This window comes from Tachyglossus aculeatus, chromosome 12, assembly GCF_015852505.1.
Source record: "Tachyglossus aculeatus isolate mTacAcu1 chromosome 12, mTacAcu1.pri, whole genome shotgun sequence".
Classification (NCBI taxonomy): domain Eukaryota; kingdom Metazoa; phylum Chordata; class Mammalia; order Monotremata; family Tachyglossidae; genus Tachyglossus; species Tachyglossus aculeatus.
Genome location: NC_052077.1, coordinates 13,110,231 through 13,128,497, shown reverse-complemented (window position 1 = coordinate 13,128,497; position 18,267 = coordinate 13,110,231). Strand labels below are relative to the sequence as shown.

The window sequence follows — 18,267 nt, the reverse complement described above, 5'->3', positions numbered from 1 at the left end:
TTTTCTCGTACCTTCAAAGTGAGAAAATTCCATGATTATATAGGGGGGTTAAAACAATATTGTCTACTTTATTTCAATGTTTCTGTGGCATTTTTCATTGCCATCCAATAATGAGCCAATGATTTTAAGGAAAAGTTAATGTTGGCTACAAGACCTCTTTCCTAACTTTACAGTTCTGGTTGCTTCGTGGTATTTCAGGAAACAGATTTGTGATGTATCCAGGGGATGACTGTAAGGGATTACTGTAAAGGTCTTGATGGTGTTCCCTGCATTTCTGATGAGTCTGATGTTTAATAGAGATCAGATGTTAAACAAAGATGTTTAACATAGAAAAGCCATGTGGCCTACCGGATACAGCATGGTCCTGGGAGCCAGAAGGTCCTGGCTTCTAATCTTGACTACGCTACTTGTCTGCTATGTGACCTTGGGCAAGTCACTTCACTTCTCTGGGCCTCAATTACCTCATCTGTAAAATAGGGATTAAGACTGTGAGCCCCATGTGAACTGTGCCCATCCTGATTAGCTTGTAACTATCCAGTGTTTAGTATAGTTCCTGATACGTAGTAAGTGCTTAACAAATGCCATTAAAAAAAGTCACACCACCTTACAAGCTAATCCTGATGAGCTTGTAACTATCCAGTGTTTAGTATAGTTCCTGATACGTACTAACTACTTAACAAATACCATTAAAAAAAAAAATCACACTACCTTGACTTGTGGTTTGAATCTACACTCCAATTCTGCGAGGGCACAGTTTCTGAGCCTTCCTCCCAGGAATCCTCCAGCAAGGGCTTCACCAACAATGGTGAACAGGGTTAGCATGCTTCATGCCAATACCAGGATGTGATTAATGGCAGCTTCCATCTGGCAACACTGCTGTTACATTATTTCATGCAAAAAAACCTAGTCATTTTGTAGCTAGCAACTTGATGTTTTCATTGCTCCCATAATGAAAGCTATAATTGCTAACTTTGCAGAACTGGGAGAAGCAGTATGTCCAAGAAACAACATGGCCTAGTGGATAGAGCGTGGGCCTGAACATCAGAAGGATCTGGGTTCCAATCCTGGCTCTTCCCCTTGTCTGCTGGGTGATCTTGGGCAAGTCACTTCACTTCCCTGTGCCTCAGTAACCTCATCTGTAAAATGGGGAATAAGACTGTGAGCCCCATGTGGGACAGGAACCATGTCCAACCTAATTGACTTGTTTCTACCCCAGTGCTTAGAACAGTGTTTGATGCATAGTATGTGCTTAAACAAACACCATAAAACAAAACAAAACAATTCTGGGGATGTCCAAAGGCTTTCCATATCTTTGTGCTGTCTGGAAGGATAGTATCCCCTTTAACAAATGCAGGAACAGCATAGAATAGTTGGAGATCTGAAACAATCACCTAGCAGCAACAACAGAAATATTGAAACTCTTTTGTGCTCCAGATCCTGAGTTTCCACCTATAAATGGGATTCTGAAAGAAATGTTTATTTTCTTAGCCATTTTCCTTATGTTTTTGGCATTGACTTGGGAAGTAGTTTTAGCTTTTTGTTACGGAGATTTCATTCATGTATGTTCATAAAGATTTCCATACTTCATGCTGCTGCCTGGATTATCTTTGTCCAGAAACGCTCTGGGCATATTACTCCCCTCCTCAAAAACCTCCAATGGCTACCGATCAATCTGCACATCAAGCAGAAACTCCTCACCCTGGGCTTCAAGGCTCTCCATCACCTCGCCCCCTCCTACCTCACCTCCCTTCTCTCCTTCTACTGCCCAGCCCGCACCCTCCGCTCCTCCACCACTAATCTCCTCACTGTACCTCGCTCTCGCCTGTCCCGCCATCGACCCCCGGCCCACGTCATCCCCCGGACCTGGAATGCCCTCCCTCTGCCCATCCGCCAAGCTAGCTCTCTTCCTCCCTTCAAGGCCCTGCTGAGAGCTCACCTCCTCCAGGAGGCCTTCCCAGACTGAGCCCCTTCTTTCCTCTCCCCCTCATCCCCCTCTCCATCCCCCCGTCTTACCTCCTTCCCTTCCCCACAGCACCTGTATATATGTATATATGGTTGTACATATTTATTACTCTATTTATTTATTTATTTATTTATTTTACTGGTACATTTCTATCCTACTTATTTTATTTTGTTGGTATGTTTGGTTCTGTTCTCTGTCTCCCCCTTTTAGACTGTGAGCCCACTGTTGGGTAGGGACTGTCTCTATGTGATGCCAATTTGTACTTCCCAAGCGCTTAGTACAGTGCTCTGCACATAGTAAGCGCTCAATAAATACGATTGATTGATTGATTGATTGATTTTGGTCACCCTACCTTTCACACCCTTTATTCAAGCTATCGGTGAGTTAACCTAGACAAGTTCAAACTTTCAGAATTTAGGAATTTTACAGTTTACTGAGACTTAAAAAAACATGAAATAAGAAAGCATCTTGTCCCTCTCCGCACCAAAAAAATAGTCCTGTTGTCAGTCCAATGAAAAAAGCTAAGTAGTAATAGTACTAACAGTAGCAGCAATAGTGTTTATTAAATGCCTTCTGTGTGCAAAGCACTCTATTAAGTGTTGGGAAAAATACAGCAACATTACACCTGGTCCCTGGCTCTCAAAGGGCTCAAAACCTAGCAATCTAAGACCACCATTTTCTTGTTGGTAAAATAACTCAGAACAGACATTTATTCTGAAATTTTAATCAATTACTTGCATTGGTAAAATATCCTCAATTCAGGAGTCTAAGGAAACTCCAAAGAACAAATTTGGGTTACTTTTTTTCAGCTCAGCAGGGGGCCTGCCTGAGGGGAGAGTTTGGGGATAGACACACACTGAAAGGTGAAATACTAAAATCACTCAGAAAAAAATCAAGAATGAAGACAATGATAAATACAGTACAAGCAAAGGGGTACGATGGCTAAAGGAGCAGGGTTTTAGGTTTTATGTAGCTTGGAATCCAATATTCACATCCACAGCCCCAGCAAAAGTGGAGCCGGTGAGGAACCCTGCTGCAGTCACTTTGGTCATAAAAGCTTTTATATGCACCTCACAATAGTGGCATAGTTGTGCCCACCTACTCCCTCGCTGCTCTCTGTGTCCCAGAACACATGGCAGGGACAGGAGACAAGGAGCCACAGCACCAACCTTGAGAAAACCAGGTGCTTTCTCAGTCCCAATTGCTTGAGATCAAGGCTGGTCCATTGTCCTATGGGAGACTCCATCATCAGGGAAAGAAAAACCATGAAAAGCCAAGACCTTTTGGATCTGGTTCCCTTAATCTCCTCATTGTTTCAAGCAAAGTTCTGAATCTTTCCTTTTAGTTTCTCTGAAAGCCCCATCTCAGCTTTCAAAGTCCTGTTTTCTTGTTGGTAAAAGAAACCAGAGCAGGCATTTACTATGAAGCTTTAATCATAATTAATGGCACTGGAAAAAAATCCTCCTCTAATGAACTCAATTCAGGAGTCTAAGGGAACTCCAAAGAACAAATCTGGGATACTTTGTTCAGCTCAGAGGGTGCCTGTCTCTACCATTTCCTCTCTGAAAGACCATTTCTGAAACCAAAGAAAAAGCAAAGTGCAAGTCCAGCCGATGAATTCAAATCCAATGGCAATGATCATCAAATAAGCAAAAGACTTTCTCACAGGTATGAGGAATATTGATTTGTTTGATTAATACTTTGGATTCCAGTAATAGGATTTACAGTAACAGGATTTATAGTAAAAATCAAACAAATTTTATTTCCCTGAAAAAGGATTTTCCTAGAAAAGAGAGATTTTAAGGATCTATGAAGTTTTTCTTTGAGAACTATTTGAGTAATAAGCCCAAATCAAGTTCACTAAGACAACATGAAAAAAGCACAACAAATTATGACATTTTGAAAACTCTGGCACCACAAAGCCTACATTTTCCTATTTTACGAATACAAAAATAAACAAACGTGCATGACGGGGGGAAAGTATTTCAAATTAGAGGCTTTCAAACACGCTCTAATTGGTCTGGGATTAGAAACCAGAATGCTTACATTCTCCATAAATTAACAAAACATAGAAGAAATGAGAACGTCCTTACTGTCATGGAAGAAACTCAACTTCTCCTTGAGTGTTTTGCACAAGCCGATAAACACTTTGGGCTGACAGTCTGAAAAAGACCGAAGTCATACTCCAACCATAGGCCAATTTCCCCACTTCTGTTCCAATGGTATCCATCAATGATAATGTAGTCATCAAATAATAATGATAATATTTGTTAAGCACTTACTATGTGTCAAACGCTCTTCTAAGTGCTGAGGTACATTCAAGTTATTAATCAGGTCAGAAACAATTCCTTTCTAATATTCATTCATTCATTCAATCGTATTTATTGAGCGCTTACTGTGTGCAGAGCACTGTACTAAGCATTTGGGAAGTACAAGTTGGCAACATATGGAGATGGTCCCTACCCAACAACAGGCTCACAGTCTAGAAGGGGGAGATAGACAACAAAACAAAACATGTGGACAGGTGTCATCAGAATAAATAGAAGTAAAGCTAGATGCACATCATTAACAAAATAGAATAGTAAATATGTACAGGGAAAATAAATAGAGTAATAAATCTGTACAAACATATATTCAAGTGCTATGGGGAGGCGAAGGAGTTAGGGTCGGGGGGATGGGGAGGAGGAGAGGAAAAAGGTGGCTCAGTCTGGGATGGGACTCAAGTCTAAATATGAGACAGAGCAGGCTTTGAATCCCCATTTTGCAGTTGAAGAAACTGAAGAACAGAGAAATTAAGTGACTTGCCCAAAGTCACACAGCAGAGAAGTGGCAGAGGAGAGTGAGGCACAATGCGTAGGTTTATATTCAAGAAACTGGGATGAGTTGTAGTGGGAGAGGAACAATAAGTAGCGGGGAAAGAGCTGACTGTTTGCCTTAAAGTTGATGGTGAGAAATTTTGGCGTGATGTGGAGAGAAATGGAAAACTATTGTAGGATTTTAAGGTGGGTGGTGACACGCACAAAACTGTGTTTTAGAAAAAATGATGCAGACAACCTAGTAAAGTATGGACTGGAGAAGGGACAGGGTGCAGCCAGAGACTGTATCTACCCCAGCACTTATTACATTGCTTGGCATTGACCATTACCACAAATATTAGTATCATTATTGCCTGTGAGGAGGCTGATGCAGTAGTCAAATCAGGATATGCCAAATGCTTAGATCAGCTTGGGGACAGTATGGATGGAGTGGAAAGGGTAGGTTCCGGAGCCTCTGCGAAGAAAAAAAGTGATAGAATTTGTTGGCTGACTGACTGTGGATTAAAAGAGAGAGAAGAGTCAAGAATAATGCCAAGGGAGCTGATTTGTGAGATGGGGAGAATAGTTGTATTGTCAGCACTGATGGAAAGGTCAGGAGGATGAGAGGATAATGGTGTAATAGTAGTGTAAATAATTGAGCATAAAGATACAAACAAAAATGATATGGGGAATTGTGAGTTTTTAAGTGCTTACTCATTTCTCTGCTCAGTGACCCATGAACACAAACAGAATTGTACCATTCTTAGAATCTTTTAAGCAGTGTTCAACCCAGATGTTGCACATCTGGGGAGGCTATTGTAGAAGCCCACCCCAGTATTTCTGCATGTCCTTGGTTAAGTGACTTGCCGAATGTCACACAGCAGGCCATAGTGTTTTTCTCTCTGTCCCAATGGTGATGGTTTATTAAGCAGAGAGCACGTCATGTGCTTTCTCCTTTTATTCCTCTTAGGAACTCTGTCTACACAGTCTTCTCATCTGGAAACATATTCTCCAGGTTTCAAGTGGCAGAGTTCTGGAAACCTGGACTTCGGCACTTTCTTTTTTCATTCATTCATTCATTCAATCGTATTTATTGAGCGCTTACTGTGTGCAGGTACTGTGTGTAGCACTGCACTAAGCGCTTGGGAAGTACAAGTTGGTGACATATAGAGATGGTCCCCACCCAACAACGGGCTCACAGTCTAGAAGGGGGAGACAGACAACAAAACAAATGATGTGGACGGGTGTCAAGTCGTCAGAATAAATAGAATTAAAGCTAAATGCACACGGTGTGCTCTGTGCTTGGGTTCCCTGTCCTGTGGGGACTAGCGTGGGCCTGGAAGTAAGAAGGACCTGGGTTCTAATCCCAGTTCCACCATTCGTCTCCTTTGTGACCTTGGGCAAGTCACTTAACTTCTTGGTGGCTCTGTTTCTTCAACTGTAAAATAGGAATACCTGGTTTCTCTCTTACTTTCACTGTGAGCCCCATGCGGGACAGGGACTGTGTCTAACCTAATTAACTTGTATCTCTCCCAGTGCTTAGAAGAGTGTTTGACACACAGTAAGTGCTTAACAAATACCGTGAAAAATAAAAGAGCACACACCAGGGAGTTAGAGGGTCATTGTGGGCAGGGAATGTGTCTACCAACTCTGTTATAGTGTGCTCTCCCAAGGGCTAGCACAGTGCTCTGCACACAGTAAGCACTCGGCTCAGTGGAAAGAGTACGGGCTTGGGGGTCTGAGGTCATGGGTTTGAATCCCTGTCCGCCGCTTGTTCCTGTGTGACTTTGGGCAAGTCACTTCACTTCTCTGTGCCTCAGTTACCTCATCTAGAAAATGGGGATGAAGACTGTGAGCCCCACATGGGGCAATCTAATCACCTTGGATCCCCCCCAGTGCTTAGAACAGTGCTTGGCACATAGTAAGCGCTTATCAAATACCATCATTATTATTCTTATTATTAATAGATCAAACTGATGACTGATTGACCTGGTTCGAATCCCAGCTCTGCCACTTGCCTGATGCATGACCTTGGCCAAGTAACTCTATGTCTCAGTTTCCTTATCCACAAAATAGGGATTAAATTATTGCTCTCCCTCCCCCTTATACAGGGACCGCATCCAATCTGATGATCTTGCATCTTCTCCAGCATTTAACATGGTGTTTGGCATTACAGTAAGCACTTAACATATATTATCATTATTATTATTATTATTATCCCAGTCTAGACAAGAGTGCTCATATGCACATTAAGTCATTCTGGTTTGGTTGTGGCATTTTTTAGGATCCTAGCAACTGCATCAGGCAACTTCATGCACTTTCCCAAAGATACAAGAGAAGGAGCGCTTCCAAGCAGCATGGCTCAGTGGAAAAAGCACGGGCTTTGGAGTCGGAGGTCATGGGTTCAAATTCCAGTTCCGCCAACTGTAAGCTGTGTGACTTTGGGCAAGTCACTTAACTTCTCTGTGCCTCAGTTACCTCATCTGTAAAATGGGGATCAAAACTGTGAGTCCCCCGTGGGACAAACTGATCACCTTGTAACCTCTCCAGCGCTTAGAACAGTGCTTGCATATAGTAAGTACTTAAATACCATTATTATTATTATTATTATTATTATATAACACAGGTCTGGGAGTCAGAAGTACCCGGGTTCTAATCCCAGCTCTGTCACTTTGCTGTGTGACCTCGGACAACTGACAACTTCTCTGTGCCTCAGTTACCTCATCTGTAAAATGGGGATTAAAACTGTGAGCCCCCCGTGGGACAACCTGATCACCTTGTAACCTCTCCAGAGCTTAGAACAGTGCTTTGCATAAAGTAAGCACTTAAATACCATTATTATTATCATTATTATTATTAGTATTATTATTAAACACAGGTCTGGGAGTCAGAAGTACCCAGGTTCTAATCCCAGCTCTGTCACTTTGCTGCGTGACCTCGGACAACTGACAACTTCCCTGTGCCTCAGTTACCACATCCTAAAATAGGGATTAAGATTGTGAGTTTTATGTAAGACATGAAGTGTGTCCAACATGATTAGCTTGTACCTATCCCAGCGCTTAGTACAGTGCCTAGGAAATAGTAAGCACTTAACAGAGAAGCAGCGTGGCTCAGTGGAAAGAGCACGGGCTTTGGAGTCAGAGTTCATGGGTTCAAATCCCGGTTCTGCCAATTGTCAGCTGTGTGACTTTGGGCAAGTCACTTCACTTCCCTGGGCCTCAGTGACCTCATCTGTAAAATGGGGATAAAGACTGTGAGCCCCCGTGGGACAACCTAGTCACCTTGTAACCTCCCCAGCGCTTAGAACAGTGCTTTGCACAGAGTAAGCGATTAATAAATGCCATCATCATTATTATTAACAAATACCATAAAAATGGGGTGTAGCAGTTGAGAACAATTCAGAATAAGGACAGTTTTCATTTTTGTTCCTCTTCACCACCCTTGAACCCTTTCTTTGTCATAGTCACCCAGATAGCCAGGTCACGTCTCCCAATCTGTAGCTATATGTGACTAGAGAGATGGGTCAAGGCAGATCACGATGAACAGTGAGCTGTCCTGAACCTGGCAAGTCCGAGAAACATCTAGAATCACTTAAGAAAGCACTTCTAAACCCATAACGCAGCTCCACCCATCCAAACTAAGGACCTGACTCTTACAAAACCATCAGCATAGAACGAAAAGCAGCACGGCCTAGTGGATACAGCATGGAGTGGGGAGTCAGAATGACCTGGGTTCTAATCCTGGCTCTACCACTTGCCTTCTGTGTGACCTTGGGCAAGCCACTTCACTTCTCTGCGCCTCAGTTACCTCACCTGTAAAATGGGGATTAAGGCTGTGAGCCACATGTGGGACAGGGACTGTGACCACTCTCATTACCTTGTAACTACTCCAGTGCTTAAAACAGTGCCTGCCACGTAGTAAGTGCTTAACAACTATCATAAAAAAGAGAACCCCCACAAGCTGGAAACAGTCACTTTTGCTTTCATAAACATTTGAAATTTCAATCTCTGAGCAGCACTATCTTTTTTCACCACAACAAACCAAGGGTGGGGATGAGTTGGGTAATTGTGGTAGTTGTTCAATCAATCAATTGTATTTATCGAATGTGTAGAGCACAGTACTAAGGGCTTGGGAAAGTAAAAAACAACAGCTGGTAAGCACTTACTATAAAAAATAACAGCTGGTAAGCACTTACTATAAAAAATAACAGCTGGTAAGCCTTTACCATGTGTTGAGCACTGTACTGAGTGCTGGGGTAGATACAAAATAATCAGGTCCCACATGGGGCTCACAGTCTAAGTAAGAGGGAGAACAGCTATTAAAACCCCACTTTACAGATGAGGAAGCTGTGGCATATAGAAGTCAAATGACTGGCTTAAAGTCACACAGCAGGTCAGTGGCAGAGCTGGGATTCAAACTCAGAACCTCCGACTTCCAGGCCCATATTCTTTCCACTAGGGAACACTGCTTCCCTAGATGCAGAAATTCAATTCACTCAAGTTCAAGGGGAACCCAAACAGAAACACAACCTAATGTCCTTAGTGGCGATGGGACATCTGGGAGACTGTGAGCCCACTGTTGGGTAGGGACTGTCTCTATGTGTTGCCGACTTGTACTTCCCAAGCGCTTAGTACAGTGCGCTGCACACAGTAAGCGTTCAATAAATACGATTGATTGACTGAGAGGTTTGAGATCCCCTCCTGCTGCGATAGGGACCGAAATGGCGTGGTACCCCCACGGTGAGACTTACCATATTGGTTATCATAGAAAATGATGAATTTCTGCCAGGCATATTCTGTGATCACTCTCAGGATGACATCATTGAGATAGACAGGGGGGCGGACGGAGAGGGTGTAGTCGTCATTTCGGTTACTCCGGGTGAGTCCGCAGCCACTCCGCGGCGTCCCCGCCGTTGAGCGCTGGATGAAGAGATGAGGGATGTGCATGGCATCTGCCAGAGACTGGAGGGACCCTGCTGATGTGCAGCCGATGGAGCTCACGAGGGCCAGGATGCCTTGGTTCATAAGGTCACAGGCTGCAAGAAAGCACAGGGACATTCAAGATGACAGTGGGCAAAAGAGTGGAGATATCAGTCAGCAACAACCGCAAACTACTTTTGAGGCTGGACAGGGCTTCAAAAGGCTACTTAAACCATTTCCCAGCTCCCACTTTTAAACTCTCATTAAGAAAGAATCGGATCATTTCACCTTCCTCCTACCAACTCAACCTCCATTTCTTTTGCAATGGGTGTGACCCTTCATTTCTAACTTCAGTCCCTCAGGGCTGTGCTTTCCTCCCTCCTTGTGCTCAGGGAGACCCAGGCTGCTATTTTAGATGGAGTTTGACTACAGAATTCTCAGGGATCCTACAGGTTGAGTGTTTGTGGATTTTCTCCCCTTCATTTCCAAAGCCCGTATATCTGCATGTCCCATTCAATAGCTAAGGAATGGTCCCTCTAGTCAGTTGCCGGATTTTGAAGGTTGATGAAAGCAAATTTGTCTAGAAATAATTAAAACAAATTCCACCTGCTTGGGAAGCGATCCATCGTATCAGGTGTGGCCTGACCTTTTAAAAACACCCTCTTGAAAAACAGCGCTTCTGAACTTTAATTTTATTGTTGATTTTATATGACTCCTTTGGGAGACACAGCCAGCTTCGGTGTCAGGTACTACCTTATAATGAATAGGCCAGTTAAAGAAGGATGATTCATGGTGGAAGTTCTGAAATCATACACTAATGACATTTATAAAAATATCCTATACATTTATCTTGATTATGAAGTCAATCAATACATAGCCAAGGAATTAATCATGATTAGGGTCATGATTTTGAAACATTCCACCTGGATCAATGTGGCCAGTAAAGAGTCTGTATTGAGCATCAGATGACTAGCACTGTTCACTGATCGATCATTCTATATTGAGAACCATAAAGATTCACCTTTGTTGTTCGGGACACTGGCACAGGCAACACCTTGTATTACAGTCTACTTGCTGGATCCCTTGATAGCCTATAAATCTCTCCTTAGGGAGAACAATACCTCTCCTGATTGTTCCACACTGGCTGATCTGCCTGCTACTTCATATCCCAGCAATCTGCTGATCTTTCACATTGTTCAAGATTCTTTCACCTAGTCTCTAAACAGATGTCTTATTTCTCTTCACCACCCAGTAGTTCAATTATTCTAGTATCATCTATTCCTTCATAATAATAATAATGATGGCATTTATTAAGTGCTTACTATGTGCAAAGCATTCATTCATTCAATCGTATTTATTGAGCGCTTACTGTGTGCAGAGCACTGTACTAAGCACTTGGGAAGTACAAGTTGGCAACATATAGAGACAGTCCCTACCCAACACTGGGCTCACAGTCTAGAAGGGGGAGACAGAGAACGAAACAAAGCATATTAACAAAATAAAATAAATAGAATAAATATGTACAATTAAAATAGAGTAATCAATACATACAAACATATATACATCTATACAGGTGCTGTGGGGAGGGGAAGAGATAAGGCAGGGGGGATGGGGAGGGGGAGGGGGCTCAGTGTGGGAAGGCCTCCTGGAGGAGGTGAGCTCTCAGTAGGGCCTTGAAGGGAGGAAGAGAGCTAGCTAGGCAGATGTGTGGAGGGGACTGTTCTAAGCCCTGGGGTGGTTACAAGGTGACCAGGTTGTCCCACGGTGGGCTCACAGTCTTAATCCCCATTTTACAAATGAGGTAACTGAGGCACAGAGAAGTTAAGTGACTTGCCCGAAGTCACACAGCTGACAACTGGTGGAGCCGGGATTTGAACCCATGACCTCTGACTCCAAAGCCCGGGCTGTTTCCATTGAGCCATGCTGCTTCTCTTCACCAAACTGCTTCTCTATCCCACCCACTGAAACTATATTGCTTTGAGCACTGACACAATCCTGATGAGCTGACTGCATTCCACAACCTCACTCCTGGTGATCTAGGATACTGAGAGATAGATGAAGAGGAGGAGATGGTGGGTGTGGTGGTGGGAGGGAGTTAGGACATGAGGGAGTAGACTTTGGGAGCTCATGCCTGATAGCTTCTATTTTGAGTGGAGGAGGTAGGAGCCCTTAGGGTTTCAGGAGAGAGTAAAAGTCTGGAATAATTGGTGGGAGCAGGTGGACTCTGAGTTTCTGGGGGAGGAGAAGAAATCTCCAGTAGAGAGAAGTGGGAAGAGTTATAATAAGGATGAATTTGAAGTGGCCTAAGTCAGTCAGACACCTGGATTTCCACCAACAGTGGTGCAAACACAAACAGACCTATGGAAGGGATCCAGGGCTAGGGGTTGGTGGTGTGAGATCAACGGAGGGACGTGAGGCTTAGAGTGGTGAATTTGTCAGAGAAGACAATGTCAAGGGTGAGGATTTACTGATCAAGGGAGGTTAGGCTGAGCAGGGAATCCAAGTTGGCCAGCGTAAGTGGAGGAGATCAAAGATCTCTGTGGAGAAAGAGAAGAGTTTCATGGGAAGAGGGAGAAGGGAGGTGAGGAGGATGTGATCAGAACCTGGAATTTCAGAGTTGGTGAGGTTAGCAATAACACAATGACTAGTGATGATGGGATCCAGATCATGCCCCGGTTGATAAGTGGGAGCTGTGCAGTGGAACAGGCCATCTGCTGAATTGAGGAGTGAGAGGAAATGGGAGGTTGGAGAGGGTCATTAGGAACATCGACTTGAATACTGAAGTCCAAGACTGGAAGTACCTCAACTTTCTCCCACAGACAGATGGATACTGTTCCCAGGTTCTACAGGAAAACCAGTTGGAACTAGAATTCATTGCTCTGGATTTGGAATTTGTTTTCACGGATCCTGTGACTCCTTGCCTATGAAAGGAAAATTGCTGCAGCTAAATTCATTCATTCATTCAATCGTATTTATTGAGCGCTGTGTGCAGAGCACTGTACTAAGCGCTTGGGAAGTACAAGTTGGCAACATAAATGGAAAGTTTCCTCCCACTTTTCCGTTCTTTTTCATTTGAATTTCAATTATTTTCTTTCGTTTCATTGAAAAGGAATGGTATAGTGAGCTTCTACCATGTGCAGAGTACTGTACTAAGTGCCTGGGAGAGGATAATAGATTTCATTCACAAGGAGCTCACAATCTAGCAGGAGGAACAAGCAATAAATGTAGAGCTACATAAAGTTGTATAAATGATTCAAGTTTGTACAAGCTGACCTTTGTGCGGCATTTAAAATGTCTCCTGTAACATTTACATTTATTTTTCTGTTCTGTGAATGTGTGCTGTCATAGGCATCAATATATGTAAAACTACATGAACATCTAAGCATTGCAGAGCTTACTTATACTGCATACGTAACTGTTTTCAACCATCTCCCACCTTGTGGGTGTGATCTGGGGAAAATAATTTGGCTTTGCCTTCATTATTCCATCAATTCCAAGTTATTTTCACTTACCCTAATTTCTGCTTCCAGGAGCTCACCTCTTCCAAGATTCTCCCCGTTATTCTGCGTGGAGGAGGGTGAAACTTTCCTCTTACCCTCTGTGAATTTGGAAAAGGGTGCCGTCCTATAGCTTTCCAATGGTATGTTCTCCCCCTCATCCATTCTACCCAGGCAGAACTATGGGGATGACTGCGTCACTTCTGCTTCTTTTGGTTTTTCTTTCTGCCCTGATATAGCCAAATTCACTTACTCTTCCACAAGACATTCCCCACCCCCCCATGGATAAGATGAGGGTCATACTTGCTGCTTTCCTACCTGACAAGCCTTTTGCAAAAAGACTTGGAAAATTCAGTGCTTCAGAGGAAAGGCAAAATTGTCAGAAAATGGTTTTTGAATGCTGTAACATTCCTAATTCAATTTTCATTCCCATGCATTGAGCAGTAGTTTCTGATAGCTGCAGAGGCTGACAATCACACCAAAAGGAAGCTCAGAGAATGGGAGATACTAAAATGCCAGCTGGATGCTCAGGAAATGCTCTTACAAATGCATTGATGTTTCAGTCAGTGGATGGCATGAGTTCACCAAACCTTATCTTCTAAAGACAAGTCATTCAAAGCTAGATCTTGGCAAACAATCTCGGTATTTTTCTACACCATTCTTTTCAAAAGGCCACAATTAATCTCCCCAGTTGTTGTTAAGAAAGTGCTAGCATCTGTGTTATCAATGCATATTATCGAATTCTGGGCTGATGCTATGGACTTAACATAATGAAAGCAGTAATTGACCCTTAACTACATCTCAGCTAATGGATGCTGCAGTTGATTAAAATGAAGTGGAGCTTGAAGATTAAATCAGAGATGAGTAATACAGTTACACAGAATCATTTTCTTTTTCTTTGGGGAGGATGGAGTAGATCATACATGCATGTGGGTGCACACACAGAACACACACACATACAAAGATGGGGAGTCCATCATTTCAAAGGTTTGAGCTATCCAAGGGAGAGAAAGAGAAAATGGTGGCAGAAGCATAAAATGTATATTCTTTTGCCACTCTTCCCCTGTGAAAGTTGCTTCCAGCCTGCAACTCTCTTACCAGCCTGAGTTTGATTTGGCAGTTTCATCCACAGTTCATGAAGAAAAAAAGAAAAATCATTCTTGTCCTTTCAATGAAAGGAAACTTGGGGACTAAAAGTTGCACAACTTGTAATTTTCTTAGGGAAGTACAGATGAGGGAACAGAAGCCTAGAAAAGTTAAATAACTTTCCCACAGTAACACAGCAGATGAATGGCAGAGCTGTGACTAAAACCTATGCTTGTGACTCCCACTCCTGTGCTCTTTCCACTAGGCACACTGCCTCTCTGATGTCTTCAACTGTAATTGAATCTGTTCGTTCCACCTTCACTACACCTTTCAAATCCACTTTTTCCTCTCTACCCAAACTGCTACCATGCCGATCCAAGCACTTATTTCCTAACTTAACTACTATCTCAGCCTCCTCATTGAAGTCCCTCCCCACATCTCTTCCCTCTTCAGTCTATACTTCACTCTCCTGCTCAGATCATTTTTCTGAAAATCCAATCAGTGCATATCTTCCCACTCCTCAAGGACCCCTAACCACTTCTCTTCTACCTCTGTAACTCCTAACCACCAGATTTAAGGCAGTCAACTCTGTTCTTCCTACCTTACTTCAACAATCTCCTACTAGAGTTGAGTTCACAAACACCATTTCTCTAATGCCAACCAACTCTCTGTACTTCAATCTCTGTGCCGTCAATGCTTTGCCTGCATCCTCTCTTGGGCCTGAAACTCCCTCTCTCCCCACCTTCAAAACTCCTAAAATCACATCTCTGCCAAAAGGCCTTCCCTGACTAAGCCATTTCCCCTATCCATCCTCTCCTCTCCAGTGATTATGCACTTGGCCATTATTATTATTATTTAGCACTCTGATACCCTAGCCCCATAGCCCTTATTTACATATCCTTATACTCCCTTATTAGCTATTTATTTTAACGTTGGTCTCCCCCATAGACTAAAAATTCCTTGTGGATAGGGATTGCATCCACCAATTTTATTGTACTGTACTTTCCCAAACACCTAGAACTGTGTTCTGCACACCATAAGCACTCAATAAATATCCAAAATTGACTGTTCCATTAAATTGGAAAATTAAGGTGGAGAAGGAATTTGAGGAGTTCAGTTTTTGATATATTAAGTTTAAGATGATATTCTGGAGACAAGAGGAAGTGCTAGATGGCAGAGAAGAGGAAAGGTCAGGGATCAAGACCTAGAATTGGGAGTCAACCAATTAATGGTATTTATCTTACTGTGTGTAGAGCACTGCACTAAGCACTTGGGAGAGTACAATACAAGAGGGTTGGTAAACATGTTCTCTACCCACAACGAACTTACAGACTAGAGGGGATCATCCACTTAGGGGTGGTAATGGAAGCCCTGGGAATGGATGAGCTCCCCAGGGGAATGAATATGAAGTTAGAGAATCTGCAAATAATCTTAGGGCTGAGGGAGAGAGGCAGATAGGTGACAGGAAATTATTTATAAAGAAGGTAACATTTAGCTAAAGTTCAAGGTCTTCTGAATCAGCACGTGGGTAATTATTTGAAAAAAAAAAAGCCACCCAGCAATTTGTTTTCTAATGATACCACTGGCTCCTCTGCTACTGTTTCTAAAACAAACACTGGCTTCATAACTTTCTAAGCCTGGCTGTGGTGACAGGGTTAATTTCCTAAAGCTTCTCTGTTCTGGTAGCAGGGTTAGGGCTGTTGGCCAAAGGGAAAACAGGAGAGAGGAAACAGACTGTTTAGGATACCCTATAGCGCTCATCATCCTAGGTGCAGGGTTTAAATTAAACTGAGATTGGATTAATCTCATCTCGATAACACCACCGTATTCTTTACTTAGCCTTAGAATCTTTTCTCATCAACTCGGACTGCAGATACAGTACATCATTGCTCTTACTGTGTGACTGGACTGTTATTTACTGTTCCAGGCTTAACCCAATATCATTCTCAGAGAGTCTTGCCTGTGGCACACTTCTACAGAAAAGTTTTATTAAGTGCTGTTATGTTAGGAAGATAACAGCTTACGGAGTTAATTGCCTTGGATAATCGTCTCTCAGACTGTCTATACTGAATAGCCAGAATCATAGAAAGGGGCAGGGAAATCTATAAGGACAGGGAGGGGAAAGGGGGGAAGCGCTGGGGTAAGACAGATGGATTGGGACTGTTTGGGGAATTTGCTAAAGCAGAAATTTCATCAGCCATTTTTTCTAGAAGAAATGAGTTCTGCTGGGCTGATGTGGATGGAGCCTTCTACAACCTGTGGATCATGGATGCAATGTCACAATCAATCAATCAAAGGTATTTATTGAGTGCTTACTGTGTTGTGCAGAGCTCTGTTCTAAGTGTTTGGGGGAGTACAATACAATACAATTGGTAGACTTGATTTCTGCCCTCATGGAACTTGTAGTCTGGTTGGCAACTTGTACTTCCCAAGTGCTTAGTACAGTGCTCTGCACACAGTAAGCGCTCAATAAATATGATTGAATGAATGAATGGTGGAGATTTGTCCCTAAGCTTTTTGCTGTCTCTTAGTTTTGGAAAAAAAAAATAAAGTGCTCTCTCAGATTCCTTTCGGGCACAGAATGTGTCTACCAACTCTGTTAAAATGTATTCTCCCAAGTGCTTAGTACATTGTTCTGTGTACAGTAAATGTTCAATAAATACAATTTATTGATCATATGCCTTCACAATTTCAGGGGAGAGCTAGCTTTGGGGTTGCCATGACCCCACAAGGAATCCCATCCCTGCCGTGTTAGTTACTGGGGTATAAGAGCACAGGCCTGATTCTCAGGATCTGGGTTCTAATCCAAATACAGTCCAGGAGATATCAAGATAGAAAGGGTAAATAGCATAGATAGAATGATAGGAATGGACAAAGTGTAGGGAGCAACATCAAGACTTCAAAAGACTGCAGACTGCAAAATACTTTTTAATCTGACTGGAACACTTTGGGCTTATTATCCAGGCTGAGCTATTTATAAGCCCCGTATGAAAATTAATTGCTGTAATGTGAAGGGAAGGAATAAGAAAATGTTGAAAAATAAAATAAAATCTGATACCTAGTCATCCAGTTCACTTAACACTTGAGCCATTCACAGGAACATTTGGAAACCCCACACAAAATATCAGCATAAGAAAATTAATCATTGTAATGAGTGAATGAATAATAAAAATGATGAAAAATAAAAACAGAGTTTTTATATTTTCTTTAAGAAAATGGTGGCATATGAAAAGCTCACCTGATTAATAATTTCAAGTGAAAAATTCAAGCTCCTGAGTCATTAATATTTCATGTTCTAGGAAAACTCTGCCTTCAATACCCTTAAAGTTTCAGCAGATGGTTATAGACATAATTTATTACCCGAACTCCTATAAATCATGTGCATGCATTGTTAAAGATGAAAATGGCATACAGAAACATAATGATATTTTATTATCACAGTTGATTCTAAGAAAATAAAAATCTTAAAATGTTAAGACTCAACATATGCATTCTTACACTGAAAACGCATCTGTAGTCTACTTTTTAAAATGGATCTCTCTGTCTTTCAACAGCTTATTCACACCCATTTCCTCCTTATGAAAAGGAGCTCATTAGTAAGGAGTAAGCGGGGAGCTGAGGCAAGAAGAAAGTTTCTTGAAAAAAACATACCATTCAGTTGGATGTAAATTGTGTATAGGATTTTTACAATACACCTTTCATTTGAAAGGAAGTTATTTAATTTGAAATATAAATGGCTATTGGATACCCATACAAAGCTTGATCACTAACTCTGTCTCTCATTCTCCCCCAAATCATGCTGGCCTTCTTAATTTGGTCTCCTACTTTGGCTCTCTGTGGATTGTTGGGTAGTATATTACCTAGGTAGCAAAATTATGTGATATTATTATGTTCTCCACTGCTGCTGAAAGTCTTGGGTTGTGTGAAGCGTTTCACAGGAACATCTTTTATATAATATCGGCCTTTAAAATATTAATAATAATAATTATTATTACTGTGGCATTTGT

The 18,267-nt window shown here is 42.2% G+C and overlaps 1 protein-coding gene across 2 annotated transcripts in view; it reads right to left on the bottom strand.

Moving 5' to 3' along the window:
• GRID2 (glutamate ionotropic receptor delta type subunit 2) overlaps positions 1-18,267 on the bottom strand; it is a 924,709-nt gene that overhangs the window by 361,895 nt on the left and 544,547 nt on the right. For both annotated transcript variants that reach the window (XM_038755327.1, XM_038755326.1), the window contains exon 3: positions 9,509-9,793. In XM_038755327.1, the coding sequence (XP_038611255.1) occupies positions 9,509-9,793 (285 nt within the window). The remainder of the gene's footprint in view (positions 1-9,508; positions 9,794-18,267) is intronic.